This window comes from Mirounga leonina, unplaced genomic scaffold, assembly GCF_011800145.1.
Source record: "Mirounga leonina isolate KUSES-001 unplaced genomic scaffold, KU_Mleo_1.0 Mir_114, whole genome shotgun sequence".
NCBI classification, from domain to species: domain Eukaryota; kingdom Metazoa; phylum Chordata; class Mammalia; order Carnivora; family Phocidae; genus Mirounga; species Mirounga leonina.
The window spans coordinates 941558-969268 of NW_023270265.1; the positions used below are offsets into that span (position 1 = coordinate 941558).

The 27711-nt window shown below is 39.5% G+C and overlaps 1 protein-coding gene and 1 non-coding gene across 7 annotated transcripts in view; both read right to left on the bottom strand.

Moving 5' to 3' along the window:
- Window positions 1-27711, bottom strand: part of MICU1 (mitochondrial calcium uptake 1) — a 229590-nt gene that overhangs the window by 12154 nt on the left and 189725 nt on the right. For 5 of the 6 annotated variants that reach the window (XM_035021375.1, XM_035021351.1, XM_035021361.1 and 2 more), the window contains one exon: window positions 17800-17908. In XM_035021375.1, the coding sequence (XP_034877266.1) occupies window positions 17800-17908 (109 nt within the window). Of the gene's footprint in view, window positions 1-4471; window positions 4884-17799; window positions 17909-27711 lie in introns of those variants that run through there. The other variant, XM_035021379.1, reaches the window with a different exon arrangement.
- LOC117998952 lies at window positions 11497-11602 on the bottom strand. The gene has a single exon (XR_004676162.1). It is a non-coding gene; the product is annotated as a U6 spliceosomal RNA (small nuclear RNA).

Genomic DNA, 27711 nt, shown 5'->3' on the forward strand with positions numbered 1-27711 from the left:
AGCAGGGGGAGTGGGAGAGGAAGAAGCAGGCTTCCCACCAAGCAGGGAGCCCGATGCGGGACTCAATCCCAGAACCCTGGGATCATGACCTGAGCCGAAGGCAGACGCTTAATGACTGAGCCACCCAGGCGCCCTAGAATTGCTAAGCAACTTTAAATTTGGGAAAATAAACGAGGTCTCTGCAGAGAAACTGCCTCATAAAGCAAACATTTCTTTCAGAATTTGAGCTTCCTTGACTTCATCATGAATCATTTTAAACATTGATGACTTTGTCTTAAATGAATGGAATCCTGGCCAACACTCCTCTTCACATATAAATGTTTTTACAAAATGCAATGATGAACTGAAGCACAGGGGCTTGCCTCCCACAAACTTTAAAAGAATTTATAAAATAGGAGCTTTCCCCCCATATAACCTGTTCCCCACACATCTTTGTGACATTTCTACTCCTGCTTTCATGCTATGGCTGTCTGGGGGATGCTCTCTCATACATTTTTGCTGTGAACTTTTCCTATTTCTGCTTTCACATATAAGCACTGAATCCCTTATATAATTCTCTAGGTTCTTCTAGCAGCAGTGGTTGCCATGAGCCAAAGAAAACAATGGTGTGGAAGTCAGTGAACCTAAATCTCTGGTCTCAGTTTGTGGCACACTACTGTGATTTGAGCCAGTCCTTTCCTTCATGTGTAAATGAAGAGGTTAAAAACAATAAAATTATTTCCAAGCTCCCTTCTCACACTAAAATTTTATGGCTGCCATGTTACTTTTTAGATGACAGTTAAAATGTCCATATCTTCAAAAGTCTTCAAAGAATAAATGTAAAGGTTCGTAAATTTCTGGAATTATGGCTGGTGTGGCGGGCAGAATTCTGAGATGTTCCCCAACATTCCCATCCTCTGGTATATGTGTGTATATATATATCTATATCTATATCTATATCTATCTATATATATATATATATCTATATCTATATCCCCTCTATAATCTCCTCTCCTTGAGTGCAGGTAGAACCTGTGAATATAATGGGATATTACTTCTGTGATTAGGTCACTTTATATGAAAAAGGTAATGGGATAGTCACTCCCATGAATACAATTATATAATAAAAGAATGCAACTCAGCACACTGGGGAAAAAGAGTCTCCTGCTGGCTGTGAAGAAGTGAGCTGCCATGTTGTGAGGGGGCCCTGCTGAGAGTGATCCCTGGCCGGCAGCCAGCAAGGAAAAGTCCTACAACTGAAAGGAAATAAATTCTGCCAGGAACCTAAATGAGCCTGGAAGAGGACCCTGAACTGCAGATGAGAATGCAGCCCTTCTGACACTTGTTATACTTTAAACCTTGTTATGACCTGAGCAGAGAAGGGACACAGAGACGGTCGACCGTCTGCTTTTGGCTCAGGTCATGATTCCAGGGTCCTCGGGTTTGAGCCCCATGTTGGGCCAGCAGGGAGCCTGCTTTGCCCTCTGCTCCTCCCCCTGCTCATGCTCTCTCTCTCTCTTTCTCAAATAAATAAATAAAACCTTAGAAAAAAAAAGAAGACTGAGCAGAGAAGCCAGTTATGCTGTGCCCAGATTCAAAGAAACTGAGCTAACAGGTGTTTTAAGCTGCTAAATTTTTTTTTTTTTTTAAGATTTTTATTTATTTATTTGACAGAGAGAGCACAAGCAGGGGGAGTGGCAGAGGGAGAGGGAGAAGCAGGCTTCCCGCGGAGCAGGGAGCCCGATGCGGGGCTCGATCCCAGGACCCTGGGATCATGACCTGAGCCGAAGGCAGACGCTTAACTATCTGAGCCACCCAGGCGCCCCTTAAGCTGCTAAATTTGTAGTCATTTGTTATGCAACAAGAAAGCTAAGTGGAGAAGGTATTTAATGGTTGGGAATGTCCTTCTGAGGTTCCTGAAATCATACTTCATATACAGCTGCACTCATTTTAGGTACATTTTACAGAACTGTCGATCTTCTGCAACTCCTATACCAAACTCCACAAATGAGATCTTTAGATACACTGGCCAAAGTCTAATTAAGTTTTAAATTTCTTAACAAGAAAATAAATTAAATCTGCTACCCTACTTTTGGGAATTCAACAGTGCTGCTCTGATTTCAAATGTATCTGATAATTATAAGTTAGTTCATTTTCACACAAATTTGGACGTAACTTTAGGTTATAACATGTCCCTTAAAACATTACTACATTCAGTAAAAAAGCTGATTTAATTATAGTCCTAGAATTTCAAATCTGGAAGAACCTTTGGAGATTTTTTTTTTTTTTAAAGATTTTATTTATTTATTTGAGACAGAGAATGAGAGAGAGAGAGCACATGAGATGGGGAGGGTCAGAGGCAGAAGCAGGCTCCCTGCTGAGCAGGGAGCCCGATGCGGGACTCAATCCAGGGACTCCAGGATCATGACCTGAGCCGAAGGCAGTCGCTCAACCAACTGAGCCACCCAGGCGCCCCAGAACCTTTGGAGATATTTAATATCACTCAAACCTGAGGGTCAGAGAAGTTGTGACTTGCCCATGGTGTCAAGAAAACTAATGACTTGGGAAGGTGACATAGTTGTATCATTCTCCCCCTCACACTAGGCTTTTATTAGAGCATTTCACCATCCATTCTAGGATCTGACCATGTCTAGAATTAATTCACTCATTTAGTCAACATTAGATGAACATCTACTATATATAAAGAGTTGTTCTATGACCAGAGTAGGACACAAAGATGTGGAAAACGTGGTTCATGTCCTCAAGAGTTTATGGTGTAGTGAAAACTCTCCCTTGAATGCTGAGGATACTAGAGATGTTAACAGGGGTTAGATATTCCTAGAAAGAGTGAACTTAAATAAGGATAAGGCCTTCTGTAAGCAATGATCTCAAGAATTTTTGGATGAATGATGAAACTATGGAGAAGCTTGAAGCTCCAATCCTCCTCATTAATAAGTGCAAACAACTTACAACTTCTAAACTGATCTGAAGCTCAAAAACGACTGAAAAAGGGGCGCCTGGGTGGCTCAGTCATTAAGCGTCTGCCTTCGGCTCGGGTCATGATCCCAGTCTCCTGGGATCGAGCCCCGCATTGGGCTCCCTGCTCAGCGGGAAAGCCTGCTTCTCCCTCTCCCACTCCCCCTTCTTGTGCTCTCTCTCTCGCTGTGTCTTTCTCTGTCAAATAAATAAAATCTTAAAAAAAAAAAAATGACTGAAAAAAAGCAGTAGATACTACTTCCTAAGAGAACAAAAGTAAGCCCCATGAGGTCCTAGAGTGATCTTTTTACTTTTGTTTAATAACTTTTTGCTAAGTTCTCATATTGGGAAAGCTTGTTTCCAGTCTATAAGCTCCTTAATGAGATAATCGGGCAGAGGAAAGACAGTATCTAGGGGTTGAAAACCAGAATAGGCATCTGGGTATAGTTATACTTTCCATCCGGTATATTAATATAGTATTCTCTCATGAATTGTCATAATAACCCTGAAGCAATATTCTATTATCACCATTCTACATATCAGAAAACTGAGGCTTTGAGAACTTAAGTAATTTGTTCAAGGCCACAAAGCTAGTGAGTAGCAGGGACTCAAACTCAGATTTGAGTTTGAAACCAAAATTTATACTTACAAATTTCGTGCATACAATTAACTCTCAATAAATGCTAGATGTTAGGACAGTATTAAAAGTGTAACAAAGCATTGCCACACCAATGAGTAGACGTGGTGAAGAACATCTTGATTATTAGAATCTGAGAGGTCCACATCTGTACATCCTATGTTTCAATGTTGAGAAATGGACTGTTTAGTATATACACATGTCTTTTTCTGTTCTGTGGTATCCTTTAAAGGGATACCAACTTTTCTTGTTAAGTGACCTTACTTAAGCGACTTTAGGCTTCTGTGTATTGGTTTCTTCACAAAGAGTAGTATGATTAGGAAGGTGAAGAACACAGATCTGCCTACTAAGACGTTCCTATGTGGGATAAGAAGCTAGATTAGATAACAACTCTGAGTCACTATAAGGTATGCACTATAGATGTCAGAATGTGTCTGCAGAACCTGGTCCTGAACAGAAGAGACAACTGTATGGGGAAAATGTCATGTCATAGTTCATATTCAAGAGAAGGGCACTAACTCCAAAACACCATAGTTTACTAAAAGGCCTTTATTCTCACCCTAAGAATGGTCTATTCTTAGCCAAAGGGAACTGGAAAGAAATAGCCTAGAGCCTGTCTTTCTTTCTTTCTTTTTTTTTTTTTTAAAGATTTTATTTATTTATTTGAGAGAGAGAGACTGAAAGAGCACATGAGAGGGGGGAGGGTCGGGAGGGTCAGAGGGAGAAGCAGGCTCCCTGCCGAGCAGGGAGCCCGATGCGGGATTCGATCCCGGGACTCCAGGATCATGACCTGAGCCGAAGGCAGTCGCTTAACCAACTGAGCCACCCAGGCGCCCGAGCCTGTCTTTCTTAAGCTACTGAAAAGGATGGTTCAAAATGGCGAAACTTCACTGCCTTCAGGATTGTGTTTCAGCAAAGATTTTCAAATTCCAGGGGCATTTTGGGAAGTACTGAGAGGCAACATGACGGTGTGGAAGGAATATGCATACTTTGGGATTAGAGAGGCTTGAGCTTGAATCGTGGCTCTACCTGCTTAGCTGGGTAACTATGAGTAAGCTGCTTTATTTTATATTTCCTTGTCCACCAAATGGGGGATAATACCAACTACTTTTCAGGTTTCAAGGATTAAGAGAGATAATGTCCATGAAGCACTCAGAGTTATGCTTGGCATACAGAAGTTGCTATGAAATGACAGTCGCTATTAGTGTCCCAGATGTGCGATGGCCTCACAGTCCTCCAGATGACACTGCTAGGGGTCATTCTTAGGTCTCAGCAGAGGGTGGCAGTTTGTCTGTTAAAGGTAATTGTTCAGGATACAGCAGTTGGTTGTGTGTTAGAATTTACTCCATCACTAATTTCTAACTTCCCCAACAACCCAGTAGGGACCTAAATACCAAAAGACTAAGGCCCATTTACTCATTCAAAATAAGAGACTCAAAGAATTTCAAAGCCACAAGGATTCTTAAAGGTCATCTATGCCATCCAGGTCACTTCAGAAATAAAGGCAACAGAGACCATTTGATATGACTGATATTTTAGGAAAAACACCTGGGGGTATAACAAGAGTATCCTGCAGGAGTTTCGGCACAGGCTTTACTAGTTACTCTCTTGGCTTGTCAGACAAGGTAAACTGTGTGTATAGAATGACTATAAAAAATTAAGGACACCCATGTCATAAATTACGATTTACAATCTAAGCAGGCTTGTGCTGGGACATGAGTATTAAAGGCCATGGACTATATTTGTGTGATTATTCTCCTGTATTACCATTCAAAGGACACAGGGAACACAACTGGACCTACAAGTTTACCAAATCTATAATATCCTGAGGTGCTTTATAACGGGGCCTCACCATACCTGGAAACCTTGTATTCTCTTCGCAAAAGTAAGAATATTCTTCTTTTTTTTTTTTTTTTAAGATTATTTATTTATTTGACAGAGAGAGACACAGCGAGAGAGGGAATACAAGTAGGGGGAGTGGGAGAGGGAGAAGCAGGCTTCCTGCTGAGCAGGGAGCCCGATGCGGGGCTCGATCCCAGGACCCTGGGATCATGACCTGAGCCGAAGGCAGACGCTTAACGACTGAGCCACCCAGGCACCCCAAAAGTAAGAATATTCTAAGTTATACAAACCACAGCTCATTTTAGAGCTCCAATTCAATTTCTAACCTTTCCATCAGAGGATGCCATCAGGGAGGAAGTTGTGTTCAGTTTTCCATTACCTTGTTCGGACCAGGTAAATCATTCAGACAGCACTTGAGAGGTTATATATCTAAGTTCATGCCCCGTATGTGTACGAATAAGCAATAGAACCAATTCCTCTTAAGTGCTAAACAAGAGACGACCTGTAGGGGAAATAGACACTATTTCATGGAGGAAGGTTCTTTCTTCAAATGGTCAGAATTCACCAAGGACATTTCGCATTTGTCTGGGAGTTTGTTATTCTCACATGGGCCACGAGGAACTAAAGAAAGAGGCTCAATGAACTTTGTTATTTTTACTCTGGAGGGATTGGATCATGCTGTCATATGGTGAATCTGTAGTTGCCACCTGCCTGGGTTCTCAAACTGTTCTGAAGAACATTAGCTCTGTAAGTTGTTAAGAGACATTTTGGCGCAAATCAAGTTTGAGAACTATATGGCTCTCTTGGAGATTAATAATGCACATTAGCATATTAGAAAGTTGGCAGGAGTGGTGCTGCAGGAAGAAATTCTGTTTAACTGGGCATTTTCCAAACTTATTTGAACCATGGAACATTTTTTTTTTTTTTTAAACCCACAGAACCATTAACATATTGCAGTAAATAGTGTTCTTCACAATGCTGTTTGGGAAATTCTGTGCTAAATTGTGTCTAAAGACAGGTTTGCAAGCTCTAAAATAGCTAAGGAAGAGACACTGCCAGGGCCTCTAAAAGGTGCCAATTTCTGAAGGTCCTAACCTTCCGCGGAAAAATGAAGACAGCCAAGACAGAACAGAAGGAAGACAGAAGTACTCTGTCTCTATCCCTGCCCCACTCTTTCGCCACCCCTAGTATGGGGCAGAGGCTCCACTTTTAATCTTATGTCTAAATAGCACTTATCACAGCAAACTTGAACAGCTTGTATGCTTCTCTTTCTCCCCTATTAGACTGCGAGCTTCTTTTTTTTTTTTTTTAAGATTTTATTTATTTATTTGAGAGAGAGAGAGCGAGCACATGAGACAGGGGGAGGGTCAGAGGGAGAAGCAGACTCCCCGCCGAGCAGGGAGCCCAATGCGGGACTCGATCCCGGGACTCCAGGATCATGACCTGAGCCGAAGGCAGTCGCTTAACCAACTGAGCCACCCAGGCGCCCTAGACTGCGAGCTTCTTGAGGGTAGAACCCAGCACGGTACCGATGCTGCTGGCTGGACAAACGGACGAACCACACTAAATCTGGTTTACATCATCAACTTCATAATGAAAGCGGCTGACATTTATTAAACAGTCGCCGGATGATAGGCACAAGGTTAATACCCTATGAGGTAAGTATCATGATCCTGATTTTAAAAACATCGAGGCTAAGTTCAGAAATGGCCCAAGGCAACTCAGCTAGTGAATGACGGAGCCAGGCTTAGAAGCCAGACCACAGGACTTCAGAACCCGTGTTCTTAACCACTACACCTCCCCCCTCCCTTCCAAGTTTCGCCTTAGCAGTAAAATCCCATAATTCTGCAGAGGGAGAATTCGGGTAGAACTCAAACCAGTGGGAAAGTCCCTAGTAGGGCTGTCGGGATTAGGAAGCTTTGAAAGCAAAGGGAAAAGTGCAAAGAGAGGCACATCCGGCAGAGTGAGGGAACTTAGTGAGGACAGCTGAAAACACGCCAGTCTTTGCAGGCAAGTGCTAGTGTGCGAACAGCTCACGGTACTGATATCACCCTTTGAAGCACGCAAGAAGGTGACATAACGTCAAGTCTCAAAGACAGGGGTCACAGACGAACATAATGGATTAAGGGCGGGGGTCTGTGCTCTGGGACTACTGGGAAAGGCGAGGGTTTATTGGCTTGAGATCGATGTCTTACTCAATCCATCAAAATGTTTATTCACTTATTCATTTACCGGTCAAGTATTTATAAAGTGTCGACTGTATTCCAGGGACTGTCCTAGGCGTGGGGAATATATCCACAAACAAGACAAATAAGCATGAGATAATAAACACATAAGAAAATACCAGGTAGTAATGGGCGCCTGGGTGGCTCAGTCGTTAAGCGTCTGCCTTCGGCTCAGGTCGTGATCCCAGGGTCCTGGGATCGAGCCCCACATCTGGCTCCCTGGTCAGCGGGAGGCCTGCTTCTCCCGCTCCCACTCCCCCCTGCTTGTGTTCCTGCTCTCGCTCTCTCTCTCTCTCTCTCTCAAATAAATAAATAAAAATCTTAAAAAAAAGAAAATACCAGGTAGTGACAAATGCTATGACACACAGGGTGATGGAGTGACTTTAGGACGGGAAGGTTTTTCTGAGGAAGTGATTTATATGAGACCTGAATTACAGGGCCCCAAGTACACCGAGATCATGGGAAAGAGCACTTGAGGTGAAGGAACAGCTAGAACAAAGGCCTTCAGGAGGGAATGAACTTGGTATGTTTAGAATATAAACAAAGAAAGTGTGGTGTGGAGTGAACTGGGAAGAAAGTGGTATTTGTATACTCAGAGTATACAGGACCATGATATATGGACCCCGTAAGCCTGGGTAGAGAGACAAGGGCTTTAGTAGGAGAGATGCAGAAATGGAGTTAGATGCAGGGTATATTTTGGAAGTAGAGACAAGGATTTATTGAAGAAATGAATGTGCGAGTGAGATAGCAAGAAATCAAGGCTAATGCCTACTTTTTTTGAGCTCCTGGATAGGTGGTAAATAACTCAGTAAGTTATTGAGGGCCTACCATATACAAAAAATTATAGTTAGTGGTCTCTGCTCTGCCCGTTTAGCTACATTTGTGGAAATTAAAGCCCCTGTCCATAATTTATGGATAGGAATTGATGACAATAGTGAAGGCAAAGGGTTTTAGGTTAATGTGTCTTTTAAAAAAAATTATAAGGACTATAGACAATATAGTTAGTTTTTTAATAATTTATATTGAGTAGTTAGGGAAGGCCTCTCTGAAGAAGTGACATTTGAAGTGAGACTTGAAAGACAAATAGAAGTTACCCAGGTAAATAGAAAATCAGGTTTCTAGAAAAATTTGAGGTTTTAAACAGACAATACAAGTATTCTCAAGGTAATTTAAATTCACTCTCTCCCCTGACTTCCATTTTAGTATTACTTGGTGGACTACTTATGGGTGATATTTAGTTCTTGGTTGCTATGGGGGTTGAACGGTGGTCCCCTAAAATATATGTCTATATCTTAACCCCTAGAACTTGTGAATGTGACTATGTTTGGAAGAAGGGTCTTTGCAAATGTAATTAAATTAAAGATCTCGAGATGAGATCTGGGCTAAGGATTACCCAGGCAGACCCTAAATCCGACGACAAGTGTCCTTTTAAGAGATACAGAGAAGAAAGACATGGCGAGAAGGAGGGGCAGGCCATGTAAAGACAGAAGCAGTGACTGGAGTTCTGCAGCCATGAGCCAAGGAATGACTAGAGCCATGAGAAGCTGGAAGAGGCAAGGATTTCCCCACCGAGCTTCAGATGGAGCATAGCCCTGCCAACATCTTGATTTCAGATTTGCGGCCTTCAGAACTGTGAGAGAATAAATTTCTGTTTTTTTAAAATCACCATGTTTGTGGTAATTTGTTATGGCAGCCCTAGGAAATTAATACACTTGGCTTCTCCCTGCTACTTAGTATGAATCTAGGCCAGCTTCCCCTAGATATCTACCGTTTTACACCCAGGCAATCCAAAGTTACACAGATAAAACAAACCAAGAAGTCAAAACAGATGCTAAATACCATATATCTCAAAGCCAAACATATATTTGGATGTCAGATGTGACTATAATTTTTAACACTGTCTCTATTAGCAAGGATAATGAGGCATGGATTATATGGAGACTAAACATCCCAGGAAATGGCCTGAAGTCATAAACACTGTCTTTTTTTTTTTTTTTTTAAGATTTTATTTATTTATTTGAGAGAAAGAATGAGAGAGAGCACATGAGAGGGGGGAGGGTCAAGGGAGAAGCAGACTCCCTGCCGAGCAGGGAGCCCGATGCGGGACTCGATCCCGGGACTCCAGGATCATGACCTGAGCCGAAGGCAGTCGCTTAACCGCCTGAGCCACCCAGGCGCCCTCTTTTTTTTTTTTTAACCACTAGGTTGCACTTTCCTTTGCCACCACTACCCTGAATCATTCTATTTTATGCACCCTATAATTTTAACATAGACAGTGATTCATCCAGGATAATTGTTCTTTAAAGCAATTCTACTGTCTTTAGTTGAGCTTTTCAAAAAGGTATGAATATATAAAGAGGAACTTATTAATTTTATTTTTACAACAAATTATGATTTTAAATCTTATATCTTCAGATTTTCAGATGCTGTCAAATCCGTTTTGTGAAACAGAGCAATAGAACCAAAGCTATTCTGGAGAAATAACCCTGTGATATTACACAAACATACATAACCTCTATGATACCATTAGTTTTTTTTCCAAGGGATTCTACAAAGGTCAGAGGAGGTATTCTTTTAAATAAACAAATAAGCAAACAAGCAACTGTTCTTTAAAAAAACCTATGTGGATTAAGAAAATGAAGTAAAAGGCATCTAGTCTGGAAAGGAAGAAGTAAAATATTCTCTATTTGCAGGTGGCATCACTTTATATTAGAAAATCTTAAGGAATCCACTGAAAAGTGCTGAAAAAGCAAGATTGTGTTTATAAAACCTGTCAGTGCTTTGGAGAGATTTAAAACTTACACATTGCAGTACCCAACAGTGAAATAAAGACATTGTCAGATCAGCCAAAATCTAAGAGAATTTATTGCTAGCAGGTCTGTACCATAAGGAATGACAAAAGAAGTTCTTCAGACTGATGAGAAATGATACCAGATAAAAGTTTAGATACTCAGGAATAAGTGAAAAGCACTCAAAGTGGTAAATACAAGTAAATGGTAAATGTGGGTAAGTGTAAAAGATTATTTTTTTCCCGTAATTTCTTTAAAAAAAACTGTTGGAAGCAACAATCCTAATATTGTATCATAGGGATTATAACATACAGAAGAAACACAAATGACAACCATAGCATAAAACATAGGGTGATGGTAAATGGAACTATTTGACTGCAAGCTTCTTACATTTCACTGGAAGTGGCACAATATTAACTTTAAGTGAACTGTGAAACATTATCTAGAGAAACCATTAAGATATGAAATGCAAAGAGATATACCTAAAAGGCCGCCAGGTCCAATTATATGTCTAGAAGAGATGCACTTATCTAAAGACACAGATAGCTGGAACATAAAAGAATAGAAAAAGACATACTACGCAAATAATAACCATAAAAAAAGCTGGAGTAATTATACCACTATCAGATAAAGTAGATTTCAAGAAAAGGTGTATTACTAAAGATAAGGGGGGAACATTTTTTTTTCTTTATTCTTTTTTAAAGATTTATTTATTTATTTGACAGAGCGAGCACAAGCAGGGGGAACAGCAGAGGGAGAGGGAGAAGCAGACTCCCCGCTGAGCAGGGAGCCCAACGCGGGACTCGATCCCAGGACCCTGGGATCGTGACCTGAGCCGAGGGCAGATGCCTAACCGACTGAGCCACCCAGTCACCCCAAAAGGGGAACATCTCATAATGATAAAAGGGTCAGTTCATCAGGAAAGCACAATAATCCTAATCAATAAATGTGTATGCACTTAATACCAGAGCTCAAAATTCATGAAGCAAAGACTGACATCACTCAAAGGAAAAACAGACAGATCCACACATCATATGCGGAGATTTTCTTTTCTTTTTTATGCTTCAAGAATTTGTATGTCATCCTTTGCAGGGGCCATGCTAATCTTCTCTGTATCGGTCCAATTTTAGTATCTGTGCTGCCGTAGCAAGCATGACATGTGGAGATTTTGACATCCTTCTCTCGCTAATTGATAGAGCAACTAGACAAAAAAGTCAGTAAGGACGTAAATGATCTGAACACTATCAACCACCTTGACCTGACATTTTTACAACACCATACTCAAAAGTGCAGAATATACATTTTTTTCAAGTGTATTGAAACATTATTTAAAAAACTAACCATATCCTGAGCCATAAAACAAGTTTCAATTTTTAAGAACTGAAATTTTATAGTGTGTTCTCTGACTACTATAGAATTAAATCAGAAATAAAAAACATGAATATATCTAGAAAAAACAATATTTGGAAATTTAAAAACATACTTTTAAGTAACACAAAGACAGTCTCTTCAATAAATGGTGCCAGGAAAATTGGACAGCTATATACAAAAGAGTGAAACTCGACCATTCTCTAACATCATACACAAAAATAAACTCAAAATGGATGAAAGACCTCAATGTGAGACAGGAATCCATCAAAATCTTAGAGGAGAACATAGGCAGTAACCTTGACATCAGCCACAGCAACTTCTTTCAAGACATGTCCCCAAAGGCAAGGGAAACAAAAGCGAAAATGAACTTTTGGGACTTAATCAAGATAAAAAGCTTCTGCACAGCAAAGGAAACAGTTAACAAAACAAAGAGGCAATCCACAGAATGGGAGAAGATTTTTGCAAATGACACTCCAGACAACAGGCTGATACCCAAGATCTATAAAGAACTTCTCAAACTCAACACCCAAAAAACAAATAATCAAGTCAATAAATGGGCAGAAGACATGAACAGACACTTCTCTGTAGAAGACATACAAATGGCTAACAGACACATGAAAAATGTTCATCATCATTAGCCATCAGGGAAATTCAAATCAAAACCACATTGAGATACCACCTTACACCAGTTAGAATGGCAAAAATTGATAAGGCAAGAAACAACAAATGTTGGAGAGGTTGTTCGAGAAAGGGGAACCCTCTTACACTGTTGGTGGGAATGCAAGTTGGTACAGCCACTTTGGAAAACAGTGTGGAGGTTCCTCAAAAAATTAAAAATAGAGCTACCCTATGACCCAGTAATTGCACTACTGGGTATTTACCCCAAAGACACAGATGTAGTGAAAAGAACGGCCATATGCACCCCAACGTTCATAACAGCAATGTCCACAATAGCCAAACTGTGGAAAGAGCTGAGATGCCCTTCAACAGATGAATGGATAAAGAAGATGTGGTTCATATATACAATGGAATATTACTCAGCCATCAGAAAAGATGAATACCCAACTTTTACATCAACAGGGATGGGACTGGAGGAGATTATGTGAAGTGAAATAAGTCAAGCAGAGAAAGTCAATTATCATATGGTTTCACTTATTTGTGGAACATAAGGAATAGCATGGGGGACATTAGGAGAAGGAAGAGAAAAATGAAGGGGGGGAAATCGGAGGGGGAGACAAACCATGAGAGACTATGGATTCCGAGAAACAAACTGAGGGTTTTAGAGGGAAGGGGGGTGGGGGGATGGGTTAGCCCAGTGATGGGTATTAAGGAGGGCACATACTGCATGGAGCACTGGGTGTTATAGGCAAACAATGAATCATGGAACACTACATCAAAAACTAACGATGTACTGTATGGTGACTAACATAACATAATAAAATAAAAAACAATGAAAATGCAAAAATAAGTAAATAAATATTTCTAGCATATATGAAAAGAAAAAGTAAAATAAATAAAAAATAAAACAACAACAAAAAAAGAAAAATAAATAAATAACACATGGGTCACCTGAGACAACACAGAGAAAATCAGGAAATATTTCAAACAGGATGATCAAAATACAACATAACAAAATATGTGGGATATAGATAAAACCATGTTTAGAAATAAATTTATAGCTTCAAAGCTTATCTTGGAAAAGGTAGGTAAAGGGGGCCTGGGTGACTCAGTCGGTTAAGTGTCTGTCTGCTCAGGTCATGATTCTGGAGGCCCCGGATCAAGCCCTACGTTGGGCTCCCTGCTTAGCGGGGAGTCTGCTTCTCCCTCTCTCTCTGCTTCTCCCCCTGCCCCCACCCGCTCGTGCTCTTTCCCTCTCAAATAAATAAAATCTTTAAAAAAAGAAAAGGTAGGTAAAGTTCCATCATAAGCTAGAAAAAAAAAAGCAAAGTAATGTATACTACAAAGTCAAAAATTGGTTCTTTGAAAAAGTTTAACAAAATGGCCAAACCCCTAGATAGACTAAGTAAGAAAAAAAACAAGATAGAGTTGTAATTCACCAATGTTAGGGTGAAAAGGTGATTTCAGATTCTACAGATTCTAGACGGTGAAAGGATAATAATGGAATATTATGAGCAACTTTTTGTCAATAGATTCAATAATTTAGATGAAATGGGAAAATTCCTAAAAAAACACAACTTAGCAAAATTCACACAAGATAAAACATAAACTCTGAATACCTGTGTATTTATCAAAGAAACTAAATTACCAAAACCTTCCCACAAAGAAAACTGCAGGCCCAGATAGTTATATTGTTGAATTCTATCAAAATATTCAGAAAGAAAGAACAGTAATCTTACACAAACTCTTTCTGAAAATAAAGGAGAAAAATCTCCCTGATTCATTTTATGAGAACAGTATAGTCTGATACAAAACCTGAAAAGATATTACAAAAAAGAAAATTATTGACCATTATCCCTTAATATTTAATAAAATGTTAGTAAATAAAATCTAGCAATATATAAAAAGCCTAATAATACATTATTACAAAGCTGGGTTTATTTCAGGACAATAAGGGATAATCCTATCCCTTAATATGGTAATCCATCATATTAACAAAATAAAGGAGAAAAGTCATATAATCATTTATATATATATATATATACACACACATAGGGAAAGTATCTGATAAAACTCAATAGCCACTGATGATAAAAACCTTTTTTTAAATTAGGAAGGGAAAGGAATTTCCTTAATCTGATAATGAGCATCTACAGTCTAATATCCAACTCAATGATGAAATATTGAATGTTTTCCCCCTAAAATTTGGAAGAAGTCAAGGATCAAGGATGCCTTCTCTTACTACTTGTATTCAACATCATACTGGTGGATAAGTGCAACAAGGCAAGAAAAAGGGCATAAATCTCAAAAAAGAAGAGGTGAAACTATCTCTGTTTGCAGGTGACAACTGCTTACACAGAGAAACCTAATGGATCTATGAAACAACTAGAAGAGTAAGTGAATTTTAGCAAGATTGCAGAATACAAGATCGATATACAAAAATCAATTGTATTTTAATAACAGCAGCAAATAATTGGAAAATGAAATAAAATTCCATTTATAATAGCATCAAAACCATAACATACTTAAGCATAAATTTCTAAAAATATGTATACTTAATACTACAAAACCACTGCTGAGAAAAATCTAAGATCTAAAAAAATGGATATAATATGCTCATGAATCGGAAGACTCAATATCACTAATATGTCAATTCTCTCCAAATTAATATATAGTCAATGTTATTGTAATCACAATCCCACCTCTTTTTTTTTTTTTTTAAGATTTTATTTATTTATTTGAGACAGAGAGAATGAGAGAGAGAGAGCACATGAGATGGGGGAGGGTCAGAGGAAGAAGCAGGCTCCCCGCCGAGCAGGGAGCCCGATGCGGGACTCGATCCAGGGACTCCAGGATCATGACCTGAGCCAAAAGCAGTCGCTTAACCAACTGAGCCACCCAGGCGCCCCCACCTCTTTTTTTAAAAAAGAGTTTATTTATTAGAGAGAGAGTGAGAGAGAGCGAGCATGAGTTGTAGGGGAGAGGCAGAGGGAGAGAGAGAAGCAGACTCCCAACTGAGCAAGAAGTCCAACATGGGCTTGATCCCAGGACCCCAAGATCATGGCCTGAGTTGAAGGTAGATGCTTAACCGACTGAGCCACCCAAGCACCCCAATCCCACCTCCTTTTTACATAGAAAGTGACAAGCTGATTCTAAAATTTATGTGGAAATACAAAGGACCTAAAATATCTAAAGCCATCTTGAAAAAGAAGAATGAAGTTGAGAGATTTATAATACCTGACACTTCAAGACTTTCTATAAAGCTATAGTAATCAGACTGAGTATGGGTATAGACATTATAGATAAGTGTAACAGAATAGAGAGCTCATAAACAGATCTACACTTAAAAGGTAATTTGATTTCTGATAAAGGTGCCAAAGCAAACCAATGGAGGGCTTTTTATACAAATGGTGCTGGTTCAACTGGATATCTATGTGGAATACTCTACTTCACACCATATATAGAAATTAATTTGAAACGGATCATATAAGAAGTGTAAGAACTAAAGCTCTAAAGCTTGTAGGAGAAAATATAGTAGACTATCTACACAGTTTGGGGGTAAATGTTTTATTAGGACCAGAAAGTAATAATAAAAAAATAAAAATTCAATAAATTAGACTTTAATTAGACAAAATTAAAGAAAACTTCTGCAAATGAAAAAGATACCATTAAAGAAAGTGAATGGGCAAGTCACAGTCTAGAAAAATATTCACAATATATGTATCTGATAAAGGACTAGTATCCTAGAATGTATCAAGAACTTCAACAAGTGAATAATAAGTCAAGCACCCTGATAAAAATGGGCAAAAGACTTGAATAGACACTTCACCAAAGAAGATATCTGAATGACAAGAACACAAAAGAGCTGCTCAATAGCAGAAGTCATCAAGGAAATACAAAAGAAAAACACAATGAGATGTCTTTATATACACTCCAGAATACTGCCAACTGTGGACAAGAATGTGGAACAACATGAACTGTTGTCACTGCTGATGGGAATGTAAAAAGATACACTGTGAAAAAGGGACTGACAGTTTTTTATAAACTAAATACCTTCCTCTGGACCCAGCAATTCACTCCTAGTAATTTATTCAAGAGAAATGGCAATACATGTCCTCAAAAAGACTAACACAAGAATATTCAGCTTTATTCAAGATAGCCAGTAACTGGAAAGAGATGAGGTGACCAATGAAGAATGGATAAACAAATTGTGGAGTATTCATACAACAAATTACGACTCAAAAAAGGAACAAACTATTCTACACATGACAACATGGATGGATCTCAAAAACATGCTGAGAAACTTTAAAAGATTATACACTGGATGATTCCATTTGTAAGAAGTTCTAAAACAAACAAAATCAATCTATGGTGGAAAAACACACAAATTAAGGTTGTCTCCGTGCATGGGCGCAGAAACAGAATATGAAGGGGCACAAGGGAACTTTAAACAAATATTGAACTTCAGTTAGTATTCATGCTGAAGTATTTAGACGTGCTTATGTCTACAACCTACTCTGAGTACATCAAAGAATAAGAGAGATTGATAGAGGGATGAACATATACACAGATGTATTATCTGGGAAATACAGAAAAATTTTCAAGTGCATATATGGATGTTCTCTGAATAATTATTTCAACTGTTCTCAATGTTTGAAATTTTTCGTAATAAAATGCTGGGGGAAAAAATAATGTTTTTACTTCCCCTGTTCTCTCACACTGAATTTGTAGGAAGTAAGCCAATAGGGGGTGCTGTTCTGAGCCATGATTTTATCTAAAAACAACAAAAAACCAGGTAACACAAGAAATGAAACAACTACTGCTTCCCACCAAAGAATGAATTGAAATGCATACTGGCTTTAGCTGCACATTCAATATGTCATGATTCTGGCTCCAATGAGAGAAGTTCCAAAGTTTCTAAAGAACTGCCTTGCCTTCGCCTGGGTGGCTCAGTCATTAAGGATCAGCCTTCAGTTCAGGTCACGATCCCAGGGTCCTGGGATGGAGCCCCACATCGGGTTCCCTGTTCGCCTGGAAGACTGCTTCTCCCTCTCCCACTCCCCTTGCTTGTGTCCCCCTCTCTCGCTGTCCCTCTCTCTCTGTCAAATAAATAAATAAAATCTTTAAAAAAAAAAAGAACTGCCTTGCCTTGACTACAGCCTTTGCAAAGCACAAGAAAATACATTTGCTGAACTTGGTCTCTCCAGGTGAAATGCAAGGCTCATGCAATGGCAACAAAATGAAACAAATCAAAAACAATGTCAAGAAAAACTCACCTATTACTGTTAAGGAGGGGTAGTCACCTAATAGATTACAGATTCAATGTTCATACCCTCAAGAAAACATTTTTGGGTCTCATTACCTTTATCAAGAGATGCCCCGGCCATATGGTAAAAGCTTAATGCAGTGTCCACATCATTAATATTCTTTAGGAAAGTAAAGAAGTTCTCCACTTCCTGAAACGTCAGACCCTGAAAGAAGAGAGACAGCAAGATAAGGCAGGAACCTGTAACAAAAAGCAGCACAAAATACAGAGAAGTAGGTAGTTATTCATGTCTATAAATCAGAAATTTATGCTATGTTTAGAACAGAAACTGAATAAATTCGTCAAGGAATGCCAAATTTGTATACAACAAGGGAACACAACTCTAGAATTTTACCCTGAGAAAGGCAAGCTGGCTAACTGCTTTCCCCTCCCATGTAAAAATCTGACATGAAGCTGTTTACAGTGATGTACAGAGAGAGAGACAGCGAGAGAGGGAACACAAGCAGGGGCAGAGGGAGAGGGAGAAGCAGGCTTCCTGCTGAACAGGGAGCCAATATGGGGCTCGATCCCAGGACTCTGGGATCATGACCTGAGCCGAAGGCAGATGCTTAATGACTGAGCCACCTAGGCGCCCCTAATAAAAATACTTCTAACTGTGCCCTCCAATTAGTCACAGTATCTATTATGACATTTCCTAAACGAGCTTTTAGCTTCTTGATCTGTTACATGTTATACATCTTAACAAACTGGACTGGAGTCAGGACTTCCATTTTAATAATCTACCCTTATGCCAGCTAAGCTTTTTGAGGCTTAAGTTAATTAAAATATCACCAAGTCAGTGAGACAGGGGAATGGTTTGAGAATTTAGCAGAACCTAAGCACTTGGGAAGCTGTTCATTATGTCAATCTAAAAGCTACTAATGAAGCAATTTGCCACTTAACTTTAATCGGATGAAATTCCCTGAATGAAGAAGCTCTTTTTAAAACTGCTCCTATGATATGCTGATCTCTGATCTGACTTTCTCTGATGGCTCAAGAGAGAGTAGTTGTATAACTAGGGGCAAGGGAGTCTCCTTACGGGGTAGAGGATTTGTCCTATTTGACTATTTCCCACTTGTCACACATCACGCTGTGATGGAAATGAATACAATTTCTAAGAAATTGTGTAACACTGGGGAGAAGCTGAGGTGAATGACTTAATGAAGCATCAGGTCCTTAACATTGCCGATGTTGACTGGCCTCTACTGAGTGTTGCCCCTCTTCCAATTTCCATTTCCCCAAACTAGGGAGCCCTGGAATCCACATGGGGTACCCACTAATAAGGAAACTTCAATACTGACATATATATATAGTTCTTTCCTGGTACTCTCCAAACTGGGTCAATGGTATCTTTCTCATTTAATCAACCAAACTAAGAGCTAAAATACTGTATGTATAATTATGTCACACGATCTTATAATTTTCCCTAGAATAATAGAAGTTAAAATACTTTTTATTGTGGAATATGATGACCATATAGAAAGTTGCATAAAACATAAATGTACAACAAACTGCTGTAAAATGAACACCCATAGAACCTCCACTGAGGTCAAGGAACAGACTATTTTCAGCATCCCTGAAGTCTTCGTCTCTCCCCTCAACATGTTCCATCTCAGTCATAAGCCCTTTTACCCGGTGTTAATCACTATTCTGACTCTTAGTGGATTCATTTCCTTCCTTGCCTTTTTAAAAAATTATGTTACTATTGGGGCACCTGGGTGGCTCAGTCGGTTAAGCATCTGCCTTTGGCTCAGGTCAGGATCCCAGGGTCCTGGGATTGAGCCCCGCATCGGGCTCCCTGCTGAGCAGGGAGCCTTCTTCTCCCTCGCTGCTCCCCCTGCTTGTGCTCTTTCTCTCTGTCAAATCAATAAATAAAATCTTTAAAAAATAAAAATACTAAAAATAGTGTTACTATCTGTCTATGCAGCCTCAAACAGAAACAGTTCCATTATGCTTGTTTTGAACTTTATAAATGGAATCATGCAGTATGCATTCTATTATATATGGCTTCTCTTTTTAGTATTTGTCTATGCTTTGTATTCTGTAGTTAGCTCATTTTTATTGCTATTAGTATTCTGTAGTGTGAATATACCACAATTTTTTTAATCCATTCTATTTGGGCTGTTTCCAGTTTTTGGCAATTATGCACAGTGGTGTTTAGGTATGCATCCAAACATTTATGGACTATCTACTATGTACCAAGTTCCATAATTTTTGTCAGTGAACTGGAAGGCTTATAGAAAATAATTTTTCCCTAACTTGAGGCCATTCTCTTGGCTTTGTCTTATTAGAGCATCCAGATATAGGACTTATTCCTTATATGAATGCCTTAGTACACTATCCAATGTAAACACTAGGCTAGAATCAACCTTTGAGAGGAGAATTCTACTGGGCCAGAAGTACAGGGTCTACAATAACACCAGCTTGGGGATGGTACACTAATACCATCTTCTCCTCCCTTCCACCAAAGGACATGCAGTGGCTGAAACAATCTAGGGTCCACTGATGGATGAATGTATAAACAAAGTGGAATATGATTCAGCCTTTTTCTTTTTTTTCAAGATTTATTTTTTATTTTTTATTTATTTGACAGAGAGAGACACAGCGAGAGAGGGAACACAAGCAGGGTGGAGTGGGAGAGGGAGAAGTAGCCCCCCCCAGGACCCTGCGATCATGACCTGAGCCGAAGGCAGACGCTTAACGACTGAGCCACCCAGGAGCCCCATGATTCACCCTTTAAAAGGAAGGAAATTCTGACATAAGCTACAGAATGGATGAACCTTGAAGACATTATGCCAAGTGAAACAAGCCAGTCACAAAAGGTCAAATACTATATGATTCCATTTATATGAGGTACCTAGATTATTTAAGTTTATAGAGACAGAAAGTAGAATGGTGGTTGCCAGGGCTGGGGGGAAGGAGGAATGGGGACTTTTTTTTTTTTTTTTTAAGTAAGCTCTATGCCTAGCATGGGGCTTGAACTCACAACCCTGAGATCCAGAATTGCATGTTCTATGGACTGAGCCAGCCAGGTGCCCCAGGAATTGTTGTTTAACGGGTACAGAGTTTCAGTTTGGGAAAATGGATGGTGGTGATGGTTGTACACAGTATGAATGTACTTAATGCCACTGAACTATACATTTAAAAATGGTTAACATAAAGTTCCTAAAACAAAGCACATGGTACAGGAAATGTTACCCACTCTGACAAACAAGCTCTAATGTTTGCTAGTAAATTTATGGTGAAACATCACATACAACAGGCCAGAGTACTCATGCTGAGAATTATTTCAGGACAGAGAGAAAATCTTAATTGAATGGCTATTCATTTGATGACTCAGAAAAACAGTGGGATACAAATTACATTAATGCCATTATTAAATTGAAATATATAACATTTTACCTTTTATTATATAGATATAATAAAAATATTTATTGAGCACCTACTAACAACTCAGCACTATGCTAGGAACAGTGAAGGAAATAAAATTGCTTTGGACATGGGCCTTGGACATTTTGTAGAGCTTACAATTTAGATAGGTCTCCTTAAAGAAAGGATGCCAGTCACAAAGTTATTATTCCTATTCTTATTCCTTTGTAACTACCTCAGTAAAAAAATCCAAAGGGATTTTTATCAAGAAAGCTATAATAAGACTATAACATGAGGTCTGTGGATGGAAAGTGAGAGGATGTGCTTTCTGCAAGTGGAGGTGTTCAGACTGGAAGGCATTAGCTGTGCACAACCATGGGCAGGTGACCTGACCTACAGAATAGTAGTCAAAAGGAAATAATCTTTCCTTAAGCATGGCGTCAAAGGGAATTTCTTGACACACTACGGGGAAGTGGAAGAAGGAGGAGTTATTTTATCCTGTGGCCAACTGTTCAACAAACTGGTTATCTAGCTACCTTGGGAAAGATGGACTTATATGAAACTGGGTTCTGGGCTCTAGGTGACTAACAAAAGAAGATAAAGTTAATATAATTTGTGGACAGTAGAAACACTTTTTTTTTTTTAAGATTTTATTTATTCATTCGAGATACAGAGAGAGAGAGAGCATGAGCAGGGGGAGAGGCAGAGGGAGAGGGAGAAGCAGGCTCCTTGCTGAGCCAGGAGCCAGATGCGGGGCTGGATCCCAGGACGCTGGGATCATGACCTGAGCTGAAGGCAGACGCTTAACCATCTGAGCCACCCAGGTACCCCAAGAAACACTTCTTTATGTTTATTAAAACATGAAACTAACATTATGAATTTGTTAAACAAGCAAATAGAATTGTCATTTTTATTAAGATTTTATTTATTTATTTGAGAGAGAGAGAGCAAGAGAAAGAGCAATGAGCAGGAAAAGGGACAAAGGGAGAGGGAGAAGTAGACTCCCTGCTGAGCAGGGAGCCTGTCGGATGCAGGGCTCAATTCCAGGACCCCGGGATCATGACCTGGGCCAAGGCAGATGCTTAATCGACTGAGCCACCCAGGTGCCCCTAGAATTGTCTTTCCAAACTAAAAGCAATTGATAAAATGTTTAGAAGAAAACATAAAAAAATCTTTTTTTTTTTTTAAAGATTTTATTTATTTATTTGACAGAGAGAGATATAGTGAGAGAGGGAACACAAGCAGGGGGAGTGGGAGAGGGAGAAGCAGGCTTCCCGCGGAGCAGGGAGCCCGATGTGGGGCTCGATCCCAGGACCCCGGGATCATGACCTGAGCGGAAGGCAGATGCTTAACGACTGAGCCACCCAGGCGCCCCCATAAAAAATCTTTTTAACCTCGAGTAAGACAAAGAGTTCTTAGATATGACACCAAAAGCACAATCCATAAAAGAAAAAAACTGATAAATTAAATTTCATCAAAATTAAAACCTTTTGTGCTTCAAAATACTAGAGAACAGGGGCACCTGGGTGGCTCAGTCAGTTAAGCTGCTGACTCTTGATTTCCGCTCAGGTCATGATCTCGGGGTCCTGGGATTGAACCCCACGTTGGGCTCTGCACTCAGGGGGGAGTCTGCTTCAGGATTCTCTCTCCCCTCCCTGCTCCTCCCCTTGTTTGTTCTCACTCTCTAAAATAAATAAATTAATCTTAAAAAAAATACCAAGAGAACAGACAAAACACAGACTGGGAGAAATATTTAAAAATCATATATCTGATAAAGGATTTGTATGCAGAACTATGTAAAGAACTCTTACAACTCAATAATGAGAAAAAAACCCCACAATTTAAAAAAGTATCTGAATAGACGTTTCACCAAACAAGATTTTGAAGGGCTAATAAGTTCGTGAAACAATGCTCAGGATCATCAGTCATTAGGGAAATGCAAATTCAAACCACAATGAGAAAACACTACATACCTATTAGAATGACTGTAATCAAAAAGACAGACAAGGGGCGCCTGGGTGGCTCAGTCGTTAAGCGTCTTCCGCTCAGGTCATGATCCCAGGATCCTGGGATGGAGCCCCACATGGGGCTCCCTGCTCAGCGGGAAGCCTGCTTCTCCCTCTCTCACTCTCCCTTCTTGTGTTCCCTCTCTCACTGTCAAATAAATAAATAAAATCTTAAAAAAAAAAAAAGACAGACAATAACAAGTTTTAATAAAGATGTGGAGAAACTGGAACTCTCATATATTGCTGTGGAAATGTAACATTGTACACCCACTTCGGAAAACAGTTTGGTGCTTTCGTAAAAAAAAAAAAAAAAAAAAGTTAAACTCAATTTTTCCATACAACCTACCCATTCTACTCCTAGCAGTTTTCTTAAGAGGAATGAAAAGATAGGTCCACATAAAGACCGTATGCAAATGTTCATAGCAGTATTATTTATAATAGCCAAACACTAGAAACAATTCAAATATTCAACTGGTGAATGGATAAACAAAATGTAGTATTATATCCATACAATGGAATTCTTCTTACTATATTCAGCAAAAAAACAGTAAGCTATGAATACAAGCAACAACATGGATAAACCTCAAAATACGATAAGTAAAAGAAGCTAGACACAAAAGACTACATTATTTTATGAATGCATTTATATGAAATGTCCAGAAGAGACAGATCTGTAGAGACAGAAAGAAGATGTCTGGTTGTCTGGGGGTGAGGGCGGAACTGGGGACTGACTGCAAGCTAGCATGGGGGATTCTTTTTGGGGTGATGCAAATATTCTAAAACTGGATGGCAGTGATAACTACATAACTCTGTAAATTTACTAAAAATCATTGAACAGTTCACTTAAAATGGGTGGTGACTTTTATGGTCTAAATTGTACCTCAATAAAGCTGTTAACAAAATAAAAAGCAGTTGGAGTAGAAAGAGGGGTAAGGGAAATTTGGCTTCCTCTGGATTCGTCCCTTAACTCCAGGTATCAAGTGCTGACAGGCCACGGGTGAGGGTAACACAGGATTATAGGGCAACACACTGTAACACATGATTCTCTTGCCTTGTCTTGCAATCAGTCACAGGAAATCCACCTGCCAGGAATCAATCCCATTGGCCGAGCTCCCTCTATGGCCCGTTGAAAAGATAAAATAGTCTCCTTTCTTCTCCTATATATGCTATTCCTTGCACAATCTTATCACTTATCATCTGCTCAATCTTCTGCTTAGTTTTCTAAAACATTTATTTTTAGAGTTTTAAAAAACATTTAATTATTTTAATATATGAATATTATGAACAGTAATACATGAACCGCACAAAGGAATTCTTCCTTGACCCCTGTCTTCCAGTCTCCCTCCCTACATGTGGTCACTGTCACCAATTTCTTGGGTACCCTTTCAGAGGTGTAATTATGCTGATCTTGCTCCAATAAGTCATATTCCCATTGCAAACCCCAGACTTCTCTTCAACTGTTGCCTGGCAGTGGGGGAAAATTACACCATTTCTATTACTTGTATTTCTGCAAGTATCTAATCGCCCTGAAACATCACTTTCTTCATATGTTCATTCCTCCTACTCAAAAATATCAGTGATTTCTCACTGTCAACTGGATAAACTCAACTTTTTGCCTAGTACTCAAGGTCCTCCACAAAATGCTTCCATAAATTACCTTTCTAGCCATCTCCCTATAGGCCAGGGTCTAGCAACACTGGTGTTCTTGTTTCCCCCAAACCCTTATACTTATTCAAATCATGGAGAATAAGGAGTGGCAATGAATAGGCTCATTAGTAGGAAGATTATGGACTGTGGAATGAGACAGTCCTGGCTTTGAACCCTGGTGCCACCTCTTAAGACCCTGTGTGATTTCAGGCAAATCACTAAGGCTCAGAAAAGTATTTTTTCATCTGAAAAACAAGGATTCTATCCACCAAGCAGATGTGATAATTAGGAAGAAGACAGATAAAATGCCTAGTACTTGGCAAGTACTCAGTAAGAAGTAGGTTAAGTCCTTAGTAGGCTGGCAGGCCCATTACTAGAGAACCAATGGCAATGACTTCATTCAATTAGGTTCTGAAACACTCTCTTTTCTCTGGTATGTGTAGGACCTTGAGGGATAGAAAACAGGGGCAAGTATACTCTCATATACCTTTCAAGTATATGAGACTAATAGCAAGGGCAAATCAGAAATATACTGGGGGAAAAATCCATAAATTCTTTTAATAGTAATTCACAGCTGGGGCACCTGCAGCTCCATCGGTTAAATGTCTGCCTTCAGCTCAGGTCATGATCCCAGGGTTCTGGGATCGAGCCCCACATCGGGCTCCCTGCTCAGTGGGGAGTCTGCTTCTCCCTCTCCTTCTGCTGCTCTCCCTCCTTGTACTCTCTCGCTCGCACTGTCTCTCAGAGAGTGGATAAATAAAGAATCTTAAATAATCTTAAAAAAAATAGTAATTCACAGCTTAGTACTTCTTTGGAGGAAGTACAAGTTTCAAAGCTAATTAGTAAAGCAGAGTTCTAGTCTTTTTAGTTTAATGGCCACACCTTAGGTGTTCTACTACATAGTGACTCTGATGGGCATCTAATAATCGGAATCAGGGTTTTTCAAGTGCTATGCAGCAATGTTTCTAGAATCTTGATATTCCACGATGACTACAATGTGGCTTACCTCTCAAATATCTGTGAAAATAAGTGAATAGGAGAGCCCATGAATATTATCATGAATATTACATGAATATTACATGAATATTATCCACAGATAAGATGCAAAGTTAATAATCTAATAGTTTTATTCTGTTTGGTAAATACCAACCCAGCTTCATAGCTGGTAGCAGTATTAATAAGCATGATACACACAGAAGGTTGTCAAGGATGGGGATCTAAGAGGAAACATGAAGCAAAAGCAAACTGCTTTATAACTTCTGCTTGTCAAAATCCTACTCTGCCCCCGCCTTTTTTTTTTTGGTGCAAAAAGATGGTTTTATTAAAGCACGGGGACAGGACCCGTGGGCAGAAAGAACTGCTGCCCTGGGGTTGTGAGGAATGACTGATTATATACTTGGGAGTTGGGGGAGGTAAGGAAAAAGGGAAGTGTCCAAAAGGACATTCATATGGTAAAGAAGACTCTCAGGATACCGAAGGCCTTGCTATTGTCAAGCTAAGGTTGTTTTTCCCTCTAGCTGCCTCCTCCTTTCAGAACTCCGCTATAACCCCCCTATACGTTCCCCAACTGACTAATATTGACCCATCTCTACGCCCCTCTTCAGCAGGAAGGAATTACAGATGAGACTTTCTGCCTTCAACAACCTTAAAGATTTAAGGGTCAAGATTGTTCAGGGGGGAGATGATGAGGGAGCAGAAGGAAGCTGAGGAGAAAGCCACAAGCTGACACCCTGCAAAATCCTACTCTGCTTTCTTTTTTTTTTTAAAGATTTTATTTTCTTTATTTATTTGACAGAGAGAGACACAGCGAGAGAGGGAACACAAGCAGGGGGAGTGGGAGAGGGAGAAGCAGGCTCCCCGCAGAGCAGGGAGCCCGATGCGGGACTCGATCCCAGGACCCTGGGATCATGACCTGAGCTGAAGTCAGTCGCTTAACCAACTGAGCCACCCAGGCGCCCCCTACTCTGCTTTTAAGGCCAAGTTCAAATTGTATCTCTGCCAAGAAATCTTAGTCTCTTCTTCTAATCTTTCTCATTGGTGCTCCCAAAAGTCTTCAGAGCTTTACCAGGGTACTTAATACATTCACCAATGCATTTGACAAACATTTGCCTAGGGACACTCACTATACTGTGGACATGCAAAGATGAGTAAGACACTGCTCTCAAGAGGCTCAAAGTCGAGTGAGTTGCCTTGTATTACAATTATTTATTACCTGTCTCCCAGCACTGGGAATGTTAAGTTCTATGAGGTAGAGACTTGGTTTTGCTCATTACTGTATTCCCAATATTTTTAAGAGTGCTTAGCACAGAGTGGACGCTCAGTAAATACTGAATATGAAATTATATAGTTCTTTGTGTGTATATATATATTTTTCTTACTCAATTATTACAGACTATATATTTCTTGGGGATAGGTGATGGTTTTTGTTTATCTTTTATCTTTTTCATAGCACCTGGCTTAGTGTCTTGCACACAGCAATGTCCAACATTGAACTGAATATCATTTTCAGTTCAGCCTTAAGCGGATTTGCTAAATTATTAAAGTCTGCCACTTCTGCGCTCTTAAGCATAGAGAACCATCCCTGTGAATTACATTTATAAAGTCTCAGAAAATTCTTTCTTTTAATGAGAAGACCATATGGAGGAAGGAAAATAGGCAAATTTTAGAGCTGAGTCAGATTTGGCCTAGAAGAATTATTCAAAGGAAAAAGGATATTGAGCGGAATGGGGAAAATCTGGTAGAGGATAGGGACTAATTTTTAAAATAAAGCCCAAACAAAACATGTTCCCCATTTAAAAGAAAAAAAAAAAAAAGGAAGAAATGAAAACTGTCTTTGTTAAATAAGAAACACGGCAGTTCCTCAGAGCATGAATAGAGTAATTTGTCCAGCATGCCAGGTTCCCCAATCCTTCCAGCTATTACTCAGGGACAAAAGATCTAGAGACAC